The sequence below is a fragment of the Leptinotarsa decemlineata genome, unplaced genomic scaffold (assembly GCF_025532065.1).
Source record: "Leptinotarsa decemlineata unplaced genomic scaffold, Ldec_3_MD MMD2_tig00001064_RagTag_RagTag, whole genome shotgun sequence".
Taxonomy (NCBI): Eukaryota; Metazoa; Arthropoda; class Insecta; order Coleoptera; family Chrysomelidae; genus Leptinotarsa; species Leptinotarsa decemlineata.
The window spans coordinates 12,805,834-12,823,274 of record NW_027412558.1 but is presented as its reverse complement, the minus strand read 5'-3'; the positions used below and the strand labels follow the sequence as shown (position 1 = coordinate 12,823,274).

The 17,441-nt window shown below is 34.2% G+C and overlaps 2 protein-coding genes across 2 annotated transcripts in view; one reads left to right on the top strand and one right to left on the bottom strand.

Moving 5' to 3' along the window:
* LOC111507040 (uncharacterized) overlaps window positions 1–17,441 on the bottom strand; it is a 415,477-nt gene that overhangs the window by 367,100 nt on the left and 30,936 nt on the right. The window lies entirely within an intron of this gene.
* On the top strand, window positions 1,324–16,921 carry LOC111517913 (farnesyl pyrophosphate synthase-like). The gene is made up of 3 exons (XM_023174207.2): window positions 1,324–2,337; window positions 12,066–12,488; window positions 16,496–16,921. The coding sequence occupies exons 1-3, from the start codon at window positions 1,921–1,923 to the stop codon at window positions 16,835–16,837; spliced, it is 1,182 nt and encodes a 393-aa protein (XP_023029975.2). The 5' UTR covers window positions 1,324–1,920; the 3' UTR covers window positions 16,838–16,921.

Sequence of the window (17,441 nt, the reverse complement as noted above, 5' to 3'; positions counted from 1 at the left end):
GGTGAAAAATGGCTTTCACGAATGAAGAAAAAAGAGATATGATACAAATTTACATGATACAGTTTTTTACGACTCTCTCAGGATATACACGGAATTTCACAACTTTCTCAACGGCATATTGTTAGTCAGGTAAATGCGCAACTTTGCCCCTATTTAACCATCTTCATATCTCTCATAGTTTCCGAGATCCCAATGGTGATGATCGAATTTGAAACACCCTGTATATCTATATATATATATATATATATATATATATATATATATATATATATATATATATATGCTGAACTGGTTTTTCCGGGTATTTGATCCGTGTATGTGATATTATCTCTAATTTCACCGACGTTTCGACAAAATCTCATTTGTCATTATCAAGGTGTGCTGTTACGTGTTCAGAAGATTGTTGACCTTGCTCAACTCACTTCTTACTATAATGGTAAAATGGTATTCGTTACGTGTTCAGAGATAGAGTAGTCCATAAACTCTCTACTACCTACTATTTAAATGTTGTTGAGTTTTACCTGAGTTCTTCTTCTTCTTAGTTGACCTCATCTCCCCGTTAAGGTATCGAATATGAAATCTGAAGTTTTCACGGATAGGAATATGCTGAACTGGTTTTTCCGGGTATTTGATCCGTGTATGTGATATTATCTCTAATTTCACCGACGTTTCGACAAAATCTCATTTGTCATTATCAAGGTGTGCTGTTACCTGTTGTAACACGTTTAATATTTAGTTGCAAAAAACGATTGTTAATTAACAAACGCATTTTTTTGCAACAAAGAAATTTTTTCAAGAAACCATTTTTTCTAAAAATCATGATTTTTTCAATTAACATAATGCAAAAAAAATTTTTGAATTGCTTATAAACAATGTATTTGTTCATAATAAATTTATTAACAATAGCTGTAAAAAATAAAAAAAAAATATTATCAATTAGTTTTTAGCCATGAGACATTGAAACAATGAAAAATTAAAAAAATAAATTGTAATGTATTTTTTAAAAAATTATAATTTTCAATTGTTAATAAAAAAAATAGAAAATAACAATTTTTTTATTTTGGCAACAATAATCTATTTTTTTGCCTATTAAGGATAACTTAACCAAAGGAAAAAAATGCCAGGGTTGTAGTTTAATAATTATAGGGATTTTTATATTAACTATCAATTCAGAAAAAGTTATTAATTAACAAATTGATAATTGACGTTAAAATTGGGATAAAAATTTTTTGACTGCGGATTTTTGTTTATTGATGTATCCCAACATTACATGAAATTTTCATTCCTTAATATTTACATTTAATATGTTTAAATATTTTTTTTTGTTTTTATGTCAGAGTGACGAAAGGCGCGCGGAAGCATGACTACCCGCTTTTGGATCTATTTTCAGGGCTCTGTAAAAATTATAAATAATCGAGATACAGTTTCGGGAGTTAGGACTTTTTTACGCAAATTCATTGATCTTTTCAAATCTTTTTTCAAATTTCCAAAATTTTGACAATTTTCCGAGATATTAAGAAAAAACTAAAGCCCCATTTTTTTTTCACTTAATTGTTTATAACTTTTGTAATTTTTATCGGCGCGTTTTCGGACCTTTCCTTAAACTTTCTAGGCAGAAATACGAATCGAATGACACCTTGGTAGTAATTTTTGGACAGGGCTGAAAAATGTCACCAAAAAGAGCTAAATCGAGTACAGGTGAACCAGACTAAAATTACAGATATTATTTGAATAAAATGCCATAGGGATGACGTCAACGAGTATCTGTTCTGGTATTCCCTTACAGCACACATGGCGAATATATATATTCCAGTTGGTCGAGGTAATTCTTATTGGTGAAGATTTGAGTGCACTAAACGGGTTTCTAAAAGCAGACACTCGTTATTAGTTAGCAAGTGAGAGCATTTCCAATAAAGTATAATGTGGATGCAGAAATACCGTACCGTGGCTATTGAAGAAATGTTTCGTTGGTCGAAAAAATCTTTTCTTTGGGAATTTCCTTGTGAAGAACGATCTAGAAATTTTCGTCGACGAAGGACGTGCACAGTACACGTACGAAATTTCTCCTCGGAGGTGAATTTGTTGTCGAAAAAAGAACACGAGGAGTTTTCATCTTTTTTTCCTGAGGTGGTAAATACTTTGATAGATGTCGAACCTTGGATTAGAAATGAAGAATCTCGAGAAAGATTGAAAGATGTTCTAGAGCATAATGTGAATTTCTGGACTAATTCCAGAGGTGTGGGGACGGTTTCGGCTTATAAGGCTCTAGAAAAGCGTGAGAACATAACCAAGAAAAATATTGAATTGGCCAATATATTAGGATGGTGTGCAAGATTGGTAAGTTTTTCAAATATTCAAATCCTTTCCTTTCCTATTCTTCAATTTGATCTTATTCTGTTTTTTGCTGCTTCCGCTCTTCCTTCCAACTCCTTATCTGTCTTCGTTGTTTCGCTGGTTAGTTTTCACAACTCATTTTGTTTTCGCTTCTTTTCAACTTATAATAATTACAAAAAAATCCTCAAACATAAAAACCATTTCTATGTTTCTTTTTCATAATGAATTTAGTGATTATTTCGAATAACCACATAAGAAATAGTCCGTGGGTGAACAATCTTGAGGTCACTTCGTTGAACTGCAGTATTGAACTCAATATTGGAGCATGACTGGCCATACACATTAGTGAACAAAAAAACTGTTAGCCGTCACAGGGCGCCTGGCAGATGTGAAACATCGAAACTTTTTCACAAGTTATATTCAAAAGAATAGATTACGACAGAAACTAATATGGCATAATGTAAAAATACAATATTATGAATTTCATTCATTATGACTGTTTATTTAATTAATATTTATTTTCTTCCAATGCAAACTTTAAAACATTTATTTCGATTTTTTATCGACCTTTTTTTGGGTAATGGTTACCTTCCACAATCTGAAAAAATATAAAAATTATAATGGAGAACTTTATACAAGTGTAGAAGGGCAAACTTTTTAGTTTACCCCGATAAGTTACTGTGTAAAAATCAAAGTATTTTTCACAAAGAAAAATCTTCTATTTATCAGTAACTTGTCGTATTTCACAATTTTGCCTATCAAAAAAATATTAAGAAATTATACTTATCTTTTACGTTTCGGAGGCCAAAATCTGCCTCCGTCTTCAGAAATGGATAAAAATTCGAATAAATATGTAGTTATTCCTGTTTTGAGAGCTTATTTCTTTACTTCTTCGACAGATGTCAAAGAAGTTTTGAAATATGAAATTATGTCAATGTTGTTGATTGACAACTGAAATATTCGATGTAATACAAGGTACTCTCCGATATCAGTTTGTTGCCATTTCGCCACTATCCAAAGTTTTCTTCAAGATGGGTAGCCAAGTACGATCTATTTCTAAGGAGCTATTCGAGATACAATTCTCTCCAGACATGAGAATATACGCTGAATCTTTTAGCTTACGTCTCTTAGAATGAGGCTCATTGGTAATCTTTCTTGTCCTATTCTGAAGACGGAGGCAGATTTTGGCCTCCGAAACGTAAAAGATAAGTATAATTTCTTAATATTTTTTTGATAGGCAAAATTGTGAAATACGACAAGTTACTGATAAATAGAAGATTTTTCTTTGTGAAAAATACTTTGATTTTTACGCAGTAACTTATCGGGGTAAACTAAAAAGTTTGCCCTTCTACACTTGTATAAAGTTCTCCATTATAATTTTTATATTTTTTCAGTTTGTGGAAGGTAACCATTACCCAAAAAAAGGTCGATAAAAAACTGATTTTTTCCTCCACAAAAAATGACTTTCGTTGAATATTTATTTCGAATTGTGACATCTCAATTTTTTCAATCAGTGACTTTGGTAATAGTTATATTCCATGTTGCTTCTGACGGTAGTACTGTGAGAATTGGTCGGTGATAACTGAAGTATGTTACGATAGTACTGGACATAACATTATTATTATTTACTGTAAAAAAATATAAAAGTGTTATTAGAAACTGAAATAAAAATTAGTATATTCTAATACTTTAAGATTTATTAGATTAGATAAAATTTTACATGATATTTATAGTTAGTATGCCTTGTGTTTATCTGATCTTGCTAAAGTCCAGTTTCAATAATAATATTTTCTACCCCTGTGATGATTGTTGTGTACTGGAATATTCAGAAAAAATATGAAAAACGTTCAATATGGCTTTAATATATATAGGTATTAATAAACTCAGGAACCTTAGCTAGTTATTGCAATATATTACTAATGATCTTAAATTATTAATATCAAAAACAAATGTTTCAATATTAATTCCACCAGCACCAAGAAATTAATTGATTTTTTTAAATTAATAATGTTCCTGTTAATAACAAATACGAAAAACATTCGTGCCCTACTAACTATCAGCTAATTTTGAAATACAATTTTCAAAGTTTTTATGAAATGTATTCTTCAAACGAGTGTTTCAGTGCATTATTTTTTCATAAGAATGAAATTAAAATTATTTAATAATCAATTTAAAAATATGATATGCTATGAAAATTGTGTAGATTTCAATGTACAAAGAGAGTGGATTTTGAATTTACTGACGCTCAAGACAAACAAAATATGTCGATGCCTTCATGCATAGATAAATGCACACTTCAATTATGAAATATAAAAATATGTTTAGCTTACTGATGACTTGATAGTGTGGCGTAGTATGATTCTGGTTTCTTTGCAGAAGGTTACTCACTTTTACTTTCTGAATTTTCACTGTTCATCACTAGTTTTGATTATTTTTTAAAAATTATTCATTCAGTAAATCACATGTTACGTATACTGTAGTAAACATAACTGTATACAGGGTGTGTCAGAGGAAACAATTTTTCGAACTGCTCATTTTTTTCGATAAATACTATCTTATAAATTTATTTTCTCGCATACTGGGTGATTCAGCCGAACGAGGCCAACCAAAGTTATATTATTTTAAATAGAACACCCAGTATATGAATACGTCATTCGAGTCCATATCTTTTATCTCTCTAAGGAATTTTTGTTTTCGAATTTCGAAGTTATTCCAGAAAAAGCTATTTTGCAGACAATATTTTTTTAAATCACCACCCCCATAAAAATTAAATAAATTTTTTTACGGATAGTTAGTCAACATCACTATGATAATTTCGCGAATCTCAACTTTCGGAAACAATATATAGGGAGCTCGGTATAACCGGTCAAGTTTCATTTATTTTCAAACAGAGATAATTCAACTTTTTCGAATGGAACACTCTGTATTTTTTTATTTGTATGGAATGTTTCACCATTTCACTACATTTTTTTCAGAGTTATAATATACGATAAACTAATATTTTACAAATTATACCAAGTTTTAGTAATGGTTGTAACTACAAAAAAAAGTATTTTCTTAGGTTCACTCACTCAAATTTGTTATTCGAATATTCAAACTGATCGCTAGTATATTATCATTTTTCGTACCATCTAGTGATAGTTATCAGCGGTTTAAACGATAAGAAATGTGTAAAAAACCTAAAGAATATATATACTGCTTTTTTCTTTAAAACCTCAGTTATCAATGACTGACATAAAGAAATTAATCTCGGAATTTGTCAATAACGTCATGTGTTGAAGTTTCTTTTGCGTGAAGATTGAATCATTTTCATGAAGAACTGGTAATGTTAATAACGAAAAGTTCGAACGTGTCTGCCCTGTACCTTGTTGAAAATCCCTATGTGAATACTACCACAGACCTGAGCAGGTAGGATTTTCTGAAACCAGCATGTCTCGAATGACACGAGCAAGCAAATTTCATCCTTACCACATGCAATTGATGCAAGAGTTAAGAGGAAGAGATTTTGAAATACGTGTTCAATTTCACCGATGGGGCTTAGAAGAGATCAATCAGGAAAATCTGTGAATTGGCATAAAATGCATTATTATGCAAAGTAAAACTCCCGTTTTGTTCGTTGCCTAAACCGGGAGTCTCCAAAATACGGCCCGCGGGCCAAATCCGGCCCGCCAGTGTCATCAATCCGGCCCGCGACAGCCAATGATTTACTGTCATCAATCTGGCCCGCGACAGCCAATGATTACCTAATTGTTGTTACTATTGGTGTGATAAGTTGAAGAAGGAAACACAGAATGATAATTACTCGGTTTTATTAACTTGCAAGGTAAAACGTAACGACATAAATGATGACAAAGAAAACTTAACTTAAGTATCTAAGTTTAAGCATATTAATAACTAACAAATAATTGAAATGAATCACAGTAAAACAAAAACACTAATGAGATTTATGTAATTATGATTTTCCACCGACAATACTTTGTAGTTGTGGATCAATTTTACTTGTACCAATTACGAAAACGTTTTCTCACGCGAGTAAGTAGTACCAAAAACAGAAAACAACCCCCGAGCAAATTTATGAAAATTATCAAATTGTTCAAGTGGAAGACTCTCATGAAATTCTAACAAAGATGAATTTTGATATTTGTTCTTAAGCATATCACTGCACCGTAAATCAATAATTTCAATTTGGACTTCCGGAGCCAGGGTTTCAATGTCAGAATCAAAAGGATTTTGAAAAAGCTTAATTTCATTCGCAATGACATCAAAATCTGAAAAACGAGTATCAAAATTTATCTTCAAAGCACTCAAAGTTTCGATTGCAAAATTGACGGGAAATTCAGTCTCTGTAGTGTGGCTGGATATTTCACATGTTTCCAATGTGTGAAACATTTTTTACGTAATTGCGATTGAAATAGTATTCTTTTCTGCCTGAAGGATTCGATATTGGTGTATAAATCAGGGAGAAGCTGATTTTCTCCTTGCAATCTCAAATTCAGTTCATTCATATGATTTGTCAAATCGACATAGAAGGCTAACTTCCACATCCATTCACAATTTTCTGAATCGGCAAAAGGGCGCTGCTTCTCATTTAAAACAATTTAGATCTCTGCTCGAAGTTCAAAAAAGCGCTTAAGGACTTTTCCACAACTAAGCCAGCGTACGGCAGTGTGATATGGTAAATCATTTTCTCCAATCTGTTGAATAAACTCGCGGAATTGTCGGTGATTCAGCCTAGTGGGTCTGATGAAGTTAACAACTGATATGACTGGTTTTAGAACTTCAGACATATCCAAACATTTTCCGCACAAGGACTGTTGATGAATGATACAATGTAAGACTAATGGTTTTGAACCACCATCATTTTCTACAGCCTTTGACACAAGTGCAACCACTCCTTTATTTTTACCATACATGTTTTTGCCTCCATCAGTTGTTATAGATTTCAAATTTCTCCATCTGAGGTTCTTTTTATTAATGGCATTTTCAACTCCCTTAAAAATATCTGCCCCAATTGTCGTGCCGTGAATACTATCAATATCAAGAAGTTCTTCATACACTTCATCGCTTTCATCTACTCCGCGAATAAAAATCAACACCTGAGCAGTATCTGACACATCCGTTGACTCATCCAATGCTAGAGAACACCACTCATTATGTCCATTTTTGTCAGACAGTTGAAATGATATATTTTCTGCGATTTCTTGCACCCTCGAAGTCACGGTGTTTGCTGACAAACTGACACTTTTAAATAAATTTACCTTTTCGGGGCATATTTCTTCGGCTTCTGCAATCAAGCATTCTTTTATTATTTCTCCATCGGTGAATGGTTTGCCACGTTTTCCGATTTCAAGAGCCACACGAAAGCTGGCGCGAGTTGCAGACTCTTGTTCAGTATTCGCTTTGGTAAACAAAGATTGCTGCGATTTGAGTCCGCGTTTCAAAGCTTCAAATGTTTCCGCAAACTTCCTGTATACTTGGAGTAACTTTGAAGATGTTTCGATTCATAGTGTCGTTTAATGTTATAGTCTTTGAGAACAGCTATGGTTTCATTACAAATTAAACATAGCACCTTATTACTGGACTCAATCACAAAATACTGAAAGTTCCATTTTTCTTGGAACGTTCTGCATTTACTATCGATTTTTCGCTTTTTTTCCATAATAACAAATCACACATAAAAACAATAAGTCAAATCAAAATACTTTTATTGACGTGTGTTACTTTATTTCACAATAGACAGTTTTGCTCCCTTCGCCTTACCTATGCAGACTAACTCGCAGTTGCGCCGCTAGCCTTTTTATATGCAATTATTACTGCCATCTGGAGGTGATCGGAATACGCTAGCTAGAACCAGAACTTTCTCGAACCAACGCGGTAATTCCAAATATTCAATTACGCCTAATGCCACCTAGCGGGTAGCTGAAAAAGATATAACATAGTACCACTACTTGCCACTAGATGTCGTTAAGTGTCACAATACACAACAGATAGATAGATAGATATGTTTATTCATCACTGAAGTTTTACAAGATACAGCATATAAACTTGCCTCCCTAAAACTTATCGGACTAGTCAGACATACAACAAATACAATTAGTATAAAAATAAAAGCATAAGCTACCCTATACCAATTTATATATACTATGAACAGAATGCTAAGAACTCGTCCATTGAATAAAAGGCATTTGAACATAAAAGATCAAACAATTTTGATTTAAATAATTTAAAGCTCTCAATTTCACCCATTAGTGTGACTGTGTGATTATAGCAAATAATTCCCTGATACATATATGAATTCTGTCCCAGTGATAAGCGAGAGAATGGCAAACGTATACAATTAGCGTTGCGTGTACTATAACTGTGGATCATAAAACCCCTCTCATGACTGAAGTGCCGTTTTTTTACCTCAAGAGTTATTAAATATATATATAAGCATGAAAGAGTTAGAATTCTCAAACGAACAAAGATTTCTCTACAGCTCTCTCGAGGGTTGGCTCTCACCATACATCTTAAAATTCTTTTCTGTATTATAAACACCTTTTGAATATGAGCAGAATTGCCCCAAACAATAAGACCATAACTCAGTGTGGACTGAACAAGACCATAATAAGCTAGCTTAAGAGTTTCCAGAGATACCGTTCCTTGTAGTTGTCGAATAACAAAGCAAACACTGCTTAGTTTGGATACAATATGATCTGTATGAACATTCCATTTGAGCTTCTGATCTATGTATACTCCAAGGAATTGACAATATTTTACTTGCTCTATGGACCTATGATCCATTCTTATTAATGGACTATGGTCAAGACTGATATTTTGTTGTTGAAATACCATACAACAAGTTTTATTGATGTTGACTGATAATCCATTATTCTCGCACCATTGTTGGAATTCGCGCGCACATGTATTGCTAGTTGTAACAGTGCCTGCTAGAGATTTTTCAGCCACCAGCTGGTTTGTATCATCTGCATAGATAATCATTTTGTTATGAGATGTACATGAATATATAATATCATTAATGAAAGCAATAAATAGTGAAGGATCTAAAATAGAGCCTTGAGGTACACCAGTTGTTACTTTTAATCGGTTAGATTTCACTCTGTCTATAACCACTATCTGTGACCTATCCTTTAAATAGGATTCTATCCAAGTGTTGGCCACTCCTCGAATACCTATCCTATAAAGTTTCTCTATTAATAATCTGTGATCTATAGTATCAAAAGCTCTACTAAGGTCATAATAAACGGCTATTGGATTTTGTTTTTCATTCAAGCAGTAATGAATATGGTTACATAATTCTTTTATAGCAGTTTCTGTAGATTTTTTATGCCTGAAGCCATGCTGACAATTTAGAATAAGATTATTTTGTTCTATAAAATTGCTTAACCGTGTATTGTAACTGCTTTCGAGGACTTTCGCGAATTGAGATTGTATACACACGTTTCTATAACTTCCGACGTCATTTCTAGATCCCTTACCCTTAAATATTGGCACAGACTTTGAGGTTTTGAAAACTTCTGGATATTTTCCTTTTTCATAGGATTTATTAATTATGAAAGATAGTGCATTACATAATAATTGAAATGCAAAAAAAGCGTAAGTTTGCTTAAGTCACGCACTTTGCGACTATCCTAGTCTAGAAATATAGTTAAGGGCAGAAATTGGCCCTTGGAACAAACTAAAAAAATCATTATGGCCCGAAGGCTTCAAAGTTTGGAGACCCCTGGCCTAAACCATCAACAGCATTGCTCACTGAATGTTTGGGGTGGAATTCTCGGAAAAAGAGTTATCGGTCCGTATTTTTTGGATGGGCACCTCACTGGAAGAAAATATGTAAGATTTCTTCGGCATGAGTATTCGAATTTATTGGACAGGGTTCCATGTGAAACAAGACTTAGAATGTGGCTTAGAATATGGAATCAAATGACACATTCATATACTGAGTGTTCTATTCAAAAAAATAAACTTTGGTTGGCCACGCTCGGCTGAATCACTCAGTATGCGAGAAAATAATTTTGAAAGATAATATTTATCGATACACTATAGATATGCAAGTTCAGTGTGGCGAGAGAAATAGCGTAACTCCAAGCCAGTGGAAAGAGAATCTCACAGTCTCTGGCGCATGGCGATCCGTCGCCACGCCAGCAATTGGTTTTACGATGGTTGACTTTTATATTTCGGGATGAGAGAACAAAAACAAATGATAATAATCAAAAATCACTTTATAGTTTTTCAAAATATTCCCAATGAAGATCTATACACTTTTGCATGCGTTTGAACCAATTGTCGAAGCACTTTTGCTACTCTGATTGAGGTATCTCCAAAAAATGCAAAAATGCAGTTGTTTGAGCCGATGTGTGAGAGCTCGCATTGTCGTGGTGAAGAGTGATATTTCTTCAGCGGTTGGTTTTCCTGATTTCTTGGAAGACAACTGGCAAACAAATGATTGTGTACCACTCTGAATTGACTGTTCTGCGTTGTTCTAGTGGTACGGTTGTGACATGTCCAGTTTTTCCGAAAAAACAGGCGACCATTTGCTTGGAAGTGCTTAGTGCACGAACAACTCATGTTGGATTTGGCTCGTCTTGAAACACCCATACAGTCGACTGTTGTTTACTTTCGGGCTCATACGCGTAAATCCACGATTCATCACCTGTCACGAAGTCATAGACGTGTTTCGAAGCACCGCGATCGTATTTTTTGAGCATTGCCTTCGACCAATCGACACGAGCCTTTTTTTGAGCGACTGACAAATTGTGTGGGATCCAACGTGAACAAATTTTTTTGAGAGTCAAATGTTTATGTAATATTGAATGTATGCTAGTCTCACTAATGCCTAAGGTTGTCTCAATCTCACGATAGGTCACATGACGATCTTGCAATATCAGTTCGTGCACAGCATCAATGGTTTCCAGAACAACAGCTGATTTTGGACGACCTTCACGAAATTCGTCTTGTAGTGAATTACGACCACGATTGAATTCACCATACCATCGATAAACACTGGTCCTTGATGGAGCTTCATCGCCAGAAATTTAATCAAGTTCATTCATGCACTGTTGCTGAGTTAATCCACGTCGAAAGTTGTAAAAAATAATCACACGGGAATGTTCAGGATTTAATTCCATTTTTGGGCCGACATGAATCTTTTAAGTTACTGCAACAACACAAATAGCGCGCGTATGTCAAAACGTTCTGAGTACATATAAGCTCAAAAATGTCCAACTTTACGATAGAGCTGTCAGTTGCCAGATTGCAAGACTAGGGTTTCCATATCCCGAAACATAAAAGGCAACCTATCGTACATGCTGCTATAGATGTTACACATCAAGAATATAATTTTTGCAGCCACATTCTCCGCTACAAAACTGTTTGCAATTGCAAAAAAATTTTTTTACATTTTTTATAGTAGGTGGGAGTACAGTTTGATAGCCAACCATAGTGTCATAGATTCAGTTGATTGCCTAACCACAGTGGAACGTGATGAACTATGTATTTATACGCCTTGGTGTGCAAAGGTAGATGTGGCCAAACGACAAGATAGTTGAACAATATTTTGGTGCTCTTTGTATAGTGGAAAGAGAAAGAATACCGTTTGTAATTCGCATTCATTCAAAACTTCGAGTTGTTCAAACAATTTTAATACTCACATTAAATAAATAATTGACATAACATTGAAATAACGGTAGTTTTATTGACCGATTCCCTTATTTTGTATGATTATTTTTCAGTACGAAGCATCCTTAATAATACAAGATGACATCATAGACGCTTCCGAAACGAGAGGAAACGTTTTATGCTGGTACAAAAACAAAGACATCGGTCTCAATATTGCAATAGTTGACGCCATTTACTTGAACGCAGGCATATTTTGGATACTGAGAAAATATTTTTCTGCCTCCCCACAATATCTAGCCCTGTTAGAAATATTTCATGATCTGAATTTCGGAGGAGCATTGAGTCAGAGAATGGAATTGATGCCGTGTAATTTGAATAATTTCTGTATGGAGCATTACAAGTCGTTAGCTCAAGAAAAAGGAAGTCTCGCGTTCACTTTTATATTCATGGCAATGACTCTGGCTAATTATCCCGAAGAGCTACATGAACGGATCCGGCCTATTCTGAAGGAGTTGGGATTATTTTACCAAATTCAAGTAAGTTTTGTCAGACAAAAAATAAGTAAGTGATTGTGTGAACGATTTTTTTTAACGATTTCGAGAGTTTTTTCAATATTTGGAAATGAGAGATTCCAGTAGGTACCCAGTAATATGAAAAACATAAAGCATAAATAAAAACTTTCGGTCATCAAATTTTTATTTTGCGAAGGAGCACACAAGTGAAATATTTCAGTATATCGTCAAGAGAACGACTACAAGGTCTGTTAAAAAAATAAAGTGAATTTTTATTGAAAAAAGGCATTCATCGATTTTCATTTTGTCCCCTTCAGAGTAGTCGCCCTCAGATATAATACACTTGTGTCAGCTTTTTTTACAGTTCTGCACGTTTTGGTTTATCCTTGACCATTCGATTCAGTTTTTATCTCCTCATTCGTCGCAAAACGCCGTCCGTTCATAGGTCTCTTCAATTTTGGGAACGAAAAAAGGAAAAAATCGCAGGGGGGCAATCCGGTGAATACGATGGCTGAGGCAGGATTACGATGTTGTTTTTTAGTCAGAAAATTATGAACAACCAATGACGAGTGAGCAGGTGCATTATCGTGAACCAAAAGCCATGGATTGTTTTTAAACGGTACCGGACGCTTTCCATCTCGCAAGCGGCGCATAACTTGAAGATAATACTTCTTATTGACCGACTATCTTATGGCAAGAACTCCAGATACACTACGCCACGGTAATCAATGAAAACAGCGAGCAGAACGTTGACATTCGATCAGAGTAGTCACTGTATACCACTGACATATTTCAAGAATATTTGAGCACTTGATTTCATTTTTTACACAAAATTTGATGCAAATTCTTTTATTAATTTTTTTCGATAGCAGAAAATCGCTGAACATGCAAAACACTTCCAAATTCTATGCCTCTCACCAACAAACTGAACATGCCAAACAGTTGAAACTATACTTGTGAACATACATTCGAGACGAGTGTATCAACGTAAAAAAATAAAAAATGTACGTAGCCCGCGAAATTTGAACATTTAACGTATTTTTTTAACAGACCCCGTATATCAGTTTGAAAGGTTATATGTTTTTTATAGATTAGATCTTGGAATATAAGCAATTTGGTTTTTTAACTTCCCATCTTAATGCAAAGATGAAAACTTCCGGAATCAGTGATATCAAAAATCATGAAGAAAGTCGTAAACCACCATATTGCAAGGCTTCAACATCTTGAGCGATCATCAATATGGCTTTTGGAAACAAAAATCCACAATGCGACTTTCTATCGTATGTCACCCATATTTGGAATAACACAATCGAGAAACGTGGAGAGTCAAGAGCTGTTGCACTTGATATTTCTAAGGACTTTGTTCGGATGTGGTATGGGGGTTTGCTTGCCAAACTTCGATGCTATGGCTTGTCGAATCATTTTTATGTATGGCTCTTCAGCTTTTTGAAAGAATGTTCCCTGCAAATGGCCGTCGATGGATGTCCCTTGGATGTTTTCACCATCAACGCTGGTGTTCCCCAGAGATCCTTACTGTCTCCAACCCTCTTTTTATTGTATATCAACCACTTATTGGAAATAAACAAGAATCCAATATATCGCTTTGATGACGACAGCACACTTGTCTCGTCATTACATTTGGATTCCAGGACATCGGCTGTGGATGCACATCTTCACCGGCAGCAGGAGGTTGAATATCTTAATGAGAATTTAGAAGTAATTTCTAATTGGGGTGAAAATAACCAGGTTCAATTCAATTCCACAAAAACCCAAGTTTCGGTTTTCTTCAAGAACATACAAGTTTCCGAACCGGATATACCTAATAATTTCAGGTCAGACATTTCCGTTTTATGCTTCGCTAAGTTTGTTAGGTGTTAAAATGGACGCCAATATGTCTTGGCACAATCATATTGCTGGAATACTGTTCCGAACCAGAAAGCAGCTTTTGATGCTTTATAAAGCTCAGATCAGACCTTCTTTGGAGTATTGTTCTCATGTATGGAGCTCCGCCCCCAAGCATACCCTGAAGCTACTGGATTCCGTTCAGAAAAGAGCCATTCGCCTGATTGAAGACACGAACATCACTTGCAACATTAATAGTCTGGAACATCGAAGAAAGGTTGGAGATTTTTCTCTCTTTTATAGATTCTTTCACGGGAAGTGTTCAAGTGACTTGGCACATTTGATTCCACCGAGAGCGGTTCATATCAGAAATACGCGACGGACTGCGGCTGCTCATCGTATTGAGATTCAACTCATTACACCTTGAACTTCACTGTTTGAGAACTCTTTCATTTGAAAAGGCACCGCTCTAAGACCGCCTTAAGGATTATTCTGTAGTACTTGTGTTTTGTCTTTAAATAAAAGGAAAAAAGTAGTTCAAAATGAACTCTACAAGGATCTGTAAGTCATGCATAGCAGTTTTTATTCAGATACAAACTGGAGAAGAAACTCCTTTCGAAACAACTACTTTCGAATGAACACTGAATCATAATCACTTTTTACTATTCAGTTATTTCTCAAAACATTGAATTGAAACATATAACAATTCATAGAAACGCTACACAATATGAAAAAGTAATGATATTAGAAACTTACATGGAACACTATCATTCTCAAAAGAGTGCTTCGACGTTTCGGAATTAGACAACTGGCATAAGTACATTTTCAGATAACATAACATAAAGACATTCATACGAACGTTTGGAGTACAAACTGAATAGGAAAAATTGTTTTTCGTATAATTCAATGTTCATATAAGAGTTACTGATTCAAAAGTACTTTTTCTCTCGTGTAATTCATATCATGTCAAAGTAGTTCGTTCAGGAGGTTTTGTCTTTCAGTTTGTATCTGAGATCTACATGCATGCTCTCCACATATTTGCGAAGAGTTCATTTTGAACTTATTATTTTCTTCCTTCTTTCAGAACTTTTTCATTTAATATGAAAAGGAATACACAAGTAGTATAATAGTCGTGCTTTGTGACCGATATTACGACATTTGAGGTTGGAGAGTTGGTAGTATAGTCATATTGAATAAGAATGTATTTATGTTGATAAGAGACGCTGAAAAATATATTCCGGACTATCTTTTCTCTCTCACTATCACAAACGCAGATCTAGTGGGCGGGACCATAACGGAATTCTTACAGCTCTTCCTATATTTGACAAGCTTTACTTATAAACATATCTTTTCATTGTATCATTTGATTTATCTCATTACATGAAAAAGTTTGCCTGAAAATTTTTCAAAACAGATCATAATCAAAATTGGAAAGGTTATATTTTTAGGAGTGACTTAATTTTGGGAAAGAAAGTTTTTTGGATTTCTACTTCTCCATCTTGATACAAAAAAATGTGGGAATGAATAAACTGTGTGTTTTTTCTTATAATGTTATCAAGATTGGTACTGAAGAGCCCTAAGTGCAATTTTTTACCATTCATTTAGTGTAGAACTCCTGTGAATGATATCTGATTTTATTTCATAACGAATGTTTGGAATACAAACTGTGTAGGGAATAGTGTCTTCTGTACAATTCAGTGTTCATATAAAAGTATTTGTTTCGAAAGAATTTTTCTTTCATGTATTTCAATGTTTATATCAAAGTAGCTGTTTCAGGAGAGCTTTTGCTTCCAGTTGTGTCTGAAAGTTACTTCTTTGTATGATCTACACATCCATGTATAGAGTTACTTATTTTGAAATTGATTATTTCCTTTCTTTCTTTGGAAGATTCCCACATTTTTTTGTATCAAGATGGAGTAGTAGAAAGTCAAAAACTTTCTTTCCCAAATATCATAATCATAATCAGTATTAACATCATTTGAATCATTACCACTTTTATTTGTAACTGACGTTACTGCAATTTCGTCCTTATACATTAAAAATGTCTTTATAGGACGAAATTACAGTTACGTTATAAGTGGTAAAAAAAGGAAAGTTTCAATTCTCTTTTCTTCAATATGATTTCTTACCACGTAGTAACGGCGATATCCATTAATTTATTGAAACAAACTTTATATTATTTCATTTAGAATGACTACATAGACTTCTTTGGGGACCCTGAAACAACAGGAAAAATAGGAACAGATATCAGAAAAGGAGCCCTCACCTGGTTGGCTGTAAAGGCGTTAGAAAAAGCTGATAGAGCTCAACGAGCCAAGCTGGAAGATAATTATGGAAAAATCGAACCACATTCAATTCAAATCATAGGAGATTTATATAATGAAATGAATCTACAGAAAGAATACAAAAAGTGTGAAATGGAAATGTACAGAAGTATCTATTTGCAAATAATGGAGTTACCAAAGGAGTTGAATTTGAGTTTTTTCTTAGCAGTGCTAGACGCGCTAATCAAAGGAAAATGGTTGACCTAAAATTTTCAAGTATCAAGTGTGATAAGCATTGATCAAAATTTGATTTTGAAATCAATTTCTATTCATGATAGTAACTAAAAATTTTCACAATATAGATTTCATTTCTAATACGCGTTTCTCTGTATAGTAGCATCTTCAGCTTCACACTACTTCACAATGCAATTTGTACAAATTATCGTCATTAATTATTAAAGATCACAGATAGTTTTGAGACCAGGTATCCAACAGATAGACATCAGGTAAATCCATATGGTCATTGAAGGTACGTTGAGGTACGTTGACACCTGCATAATATGGAACCATGGGAATACAGAACCAAATACCTTTTTGGAGCACATCAACAGCGTAATACCCTTCATTACTTTCACAATAAAGAAGGGCGTTTACAACGAATTGCCATTCTTAGCCGTATTGGTGAAGAGTACCGACATTGAGAGGGAAACATCTGTATATCGAAAACCCACCCAAACAGTACAGTACCGAATTACGAACCCAATCACCATCAATCTACCAAAAGAGGAATCATCAAGACTCTAGTGGATCGTGCTTTCGACTCTGCAATACGAAGTAAGATCTCGAGAAGGAAATAGGCATCATCAAAAAA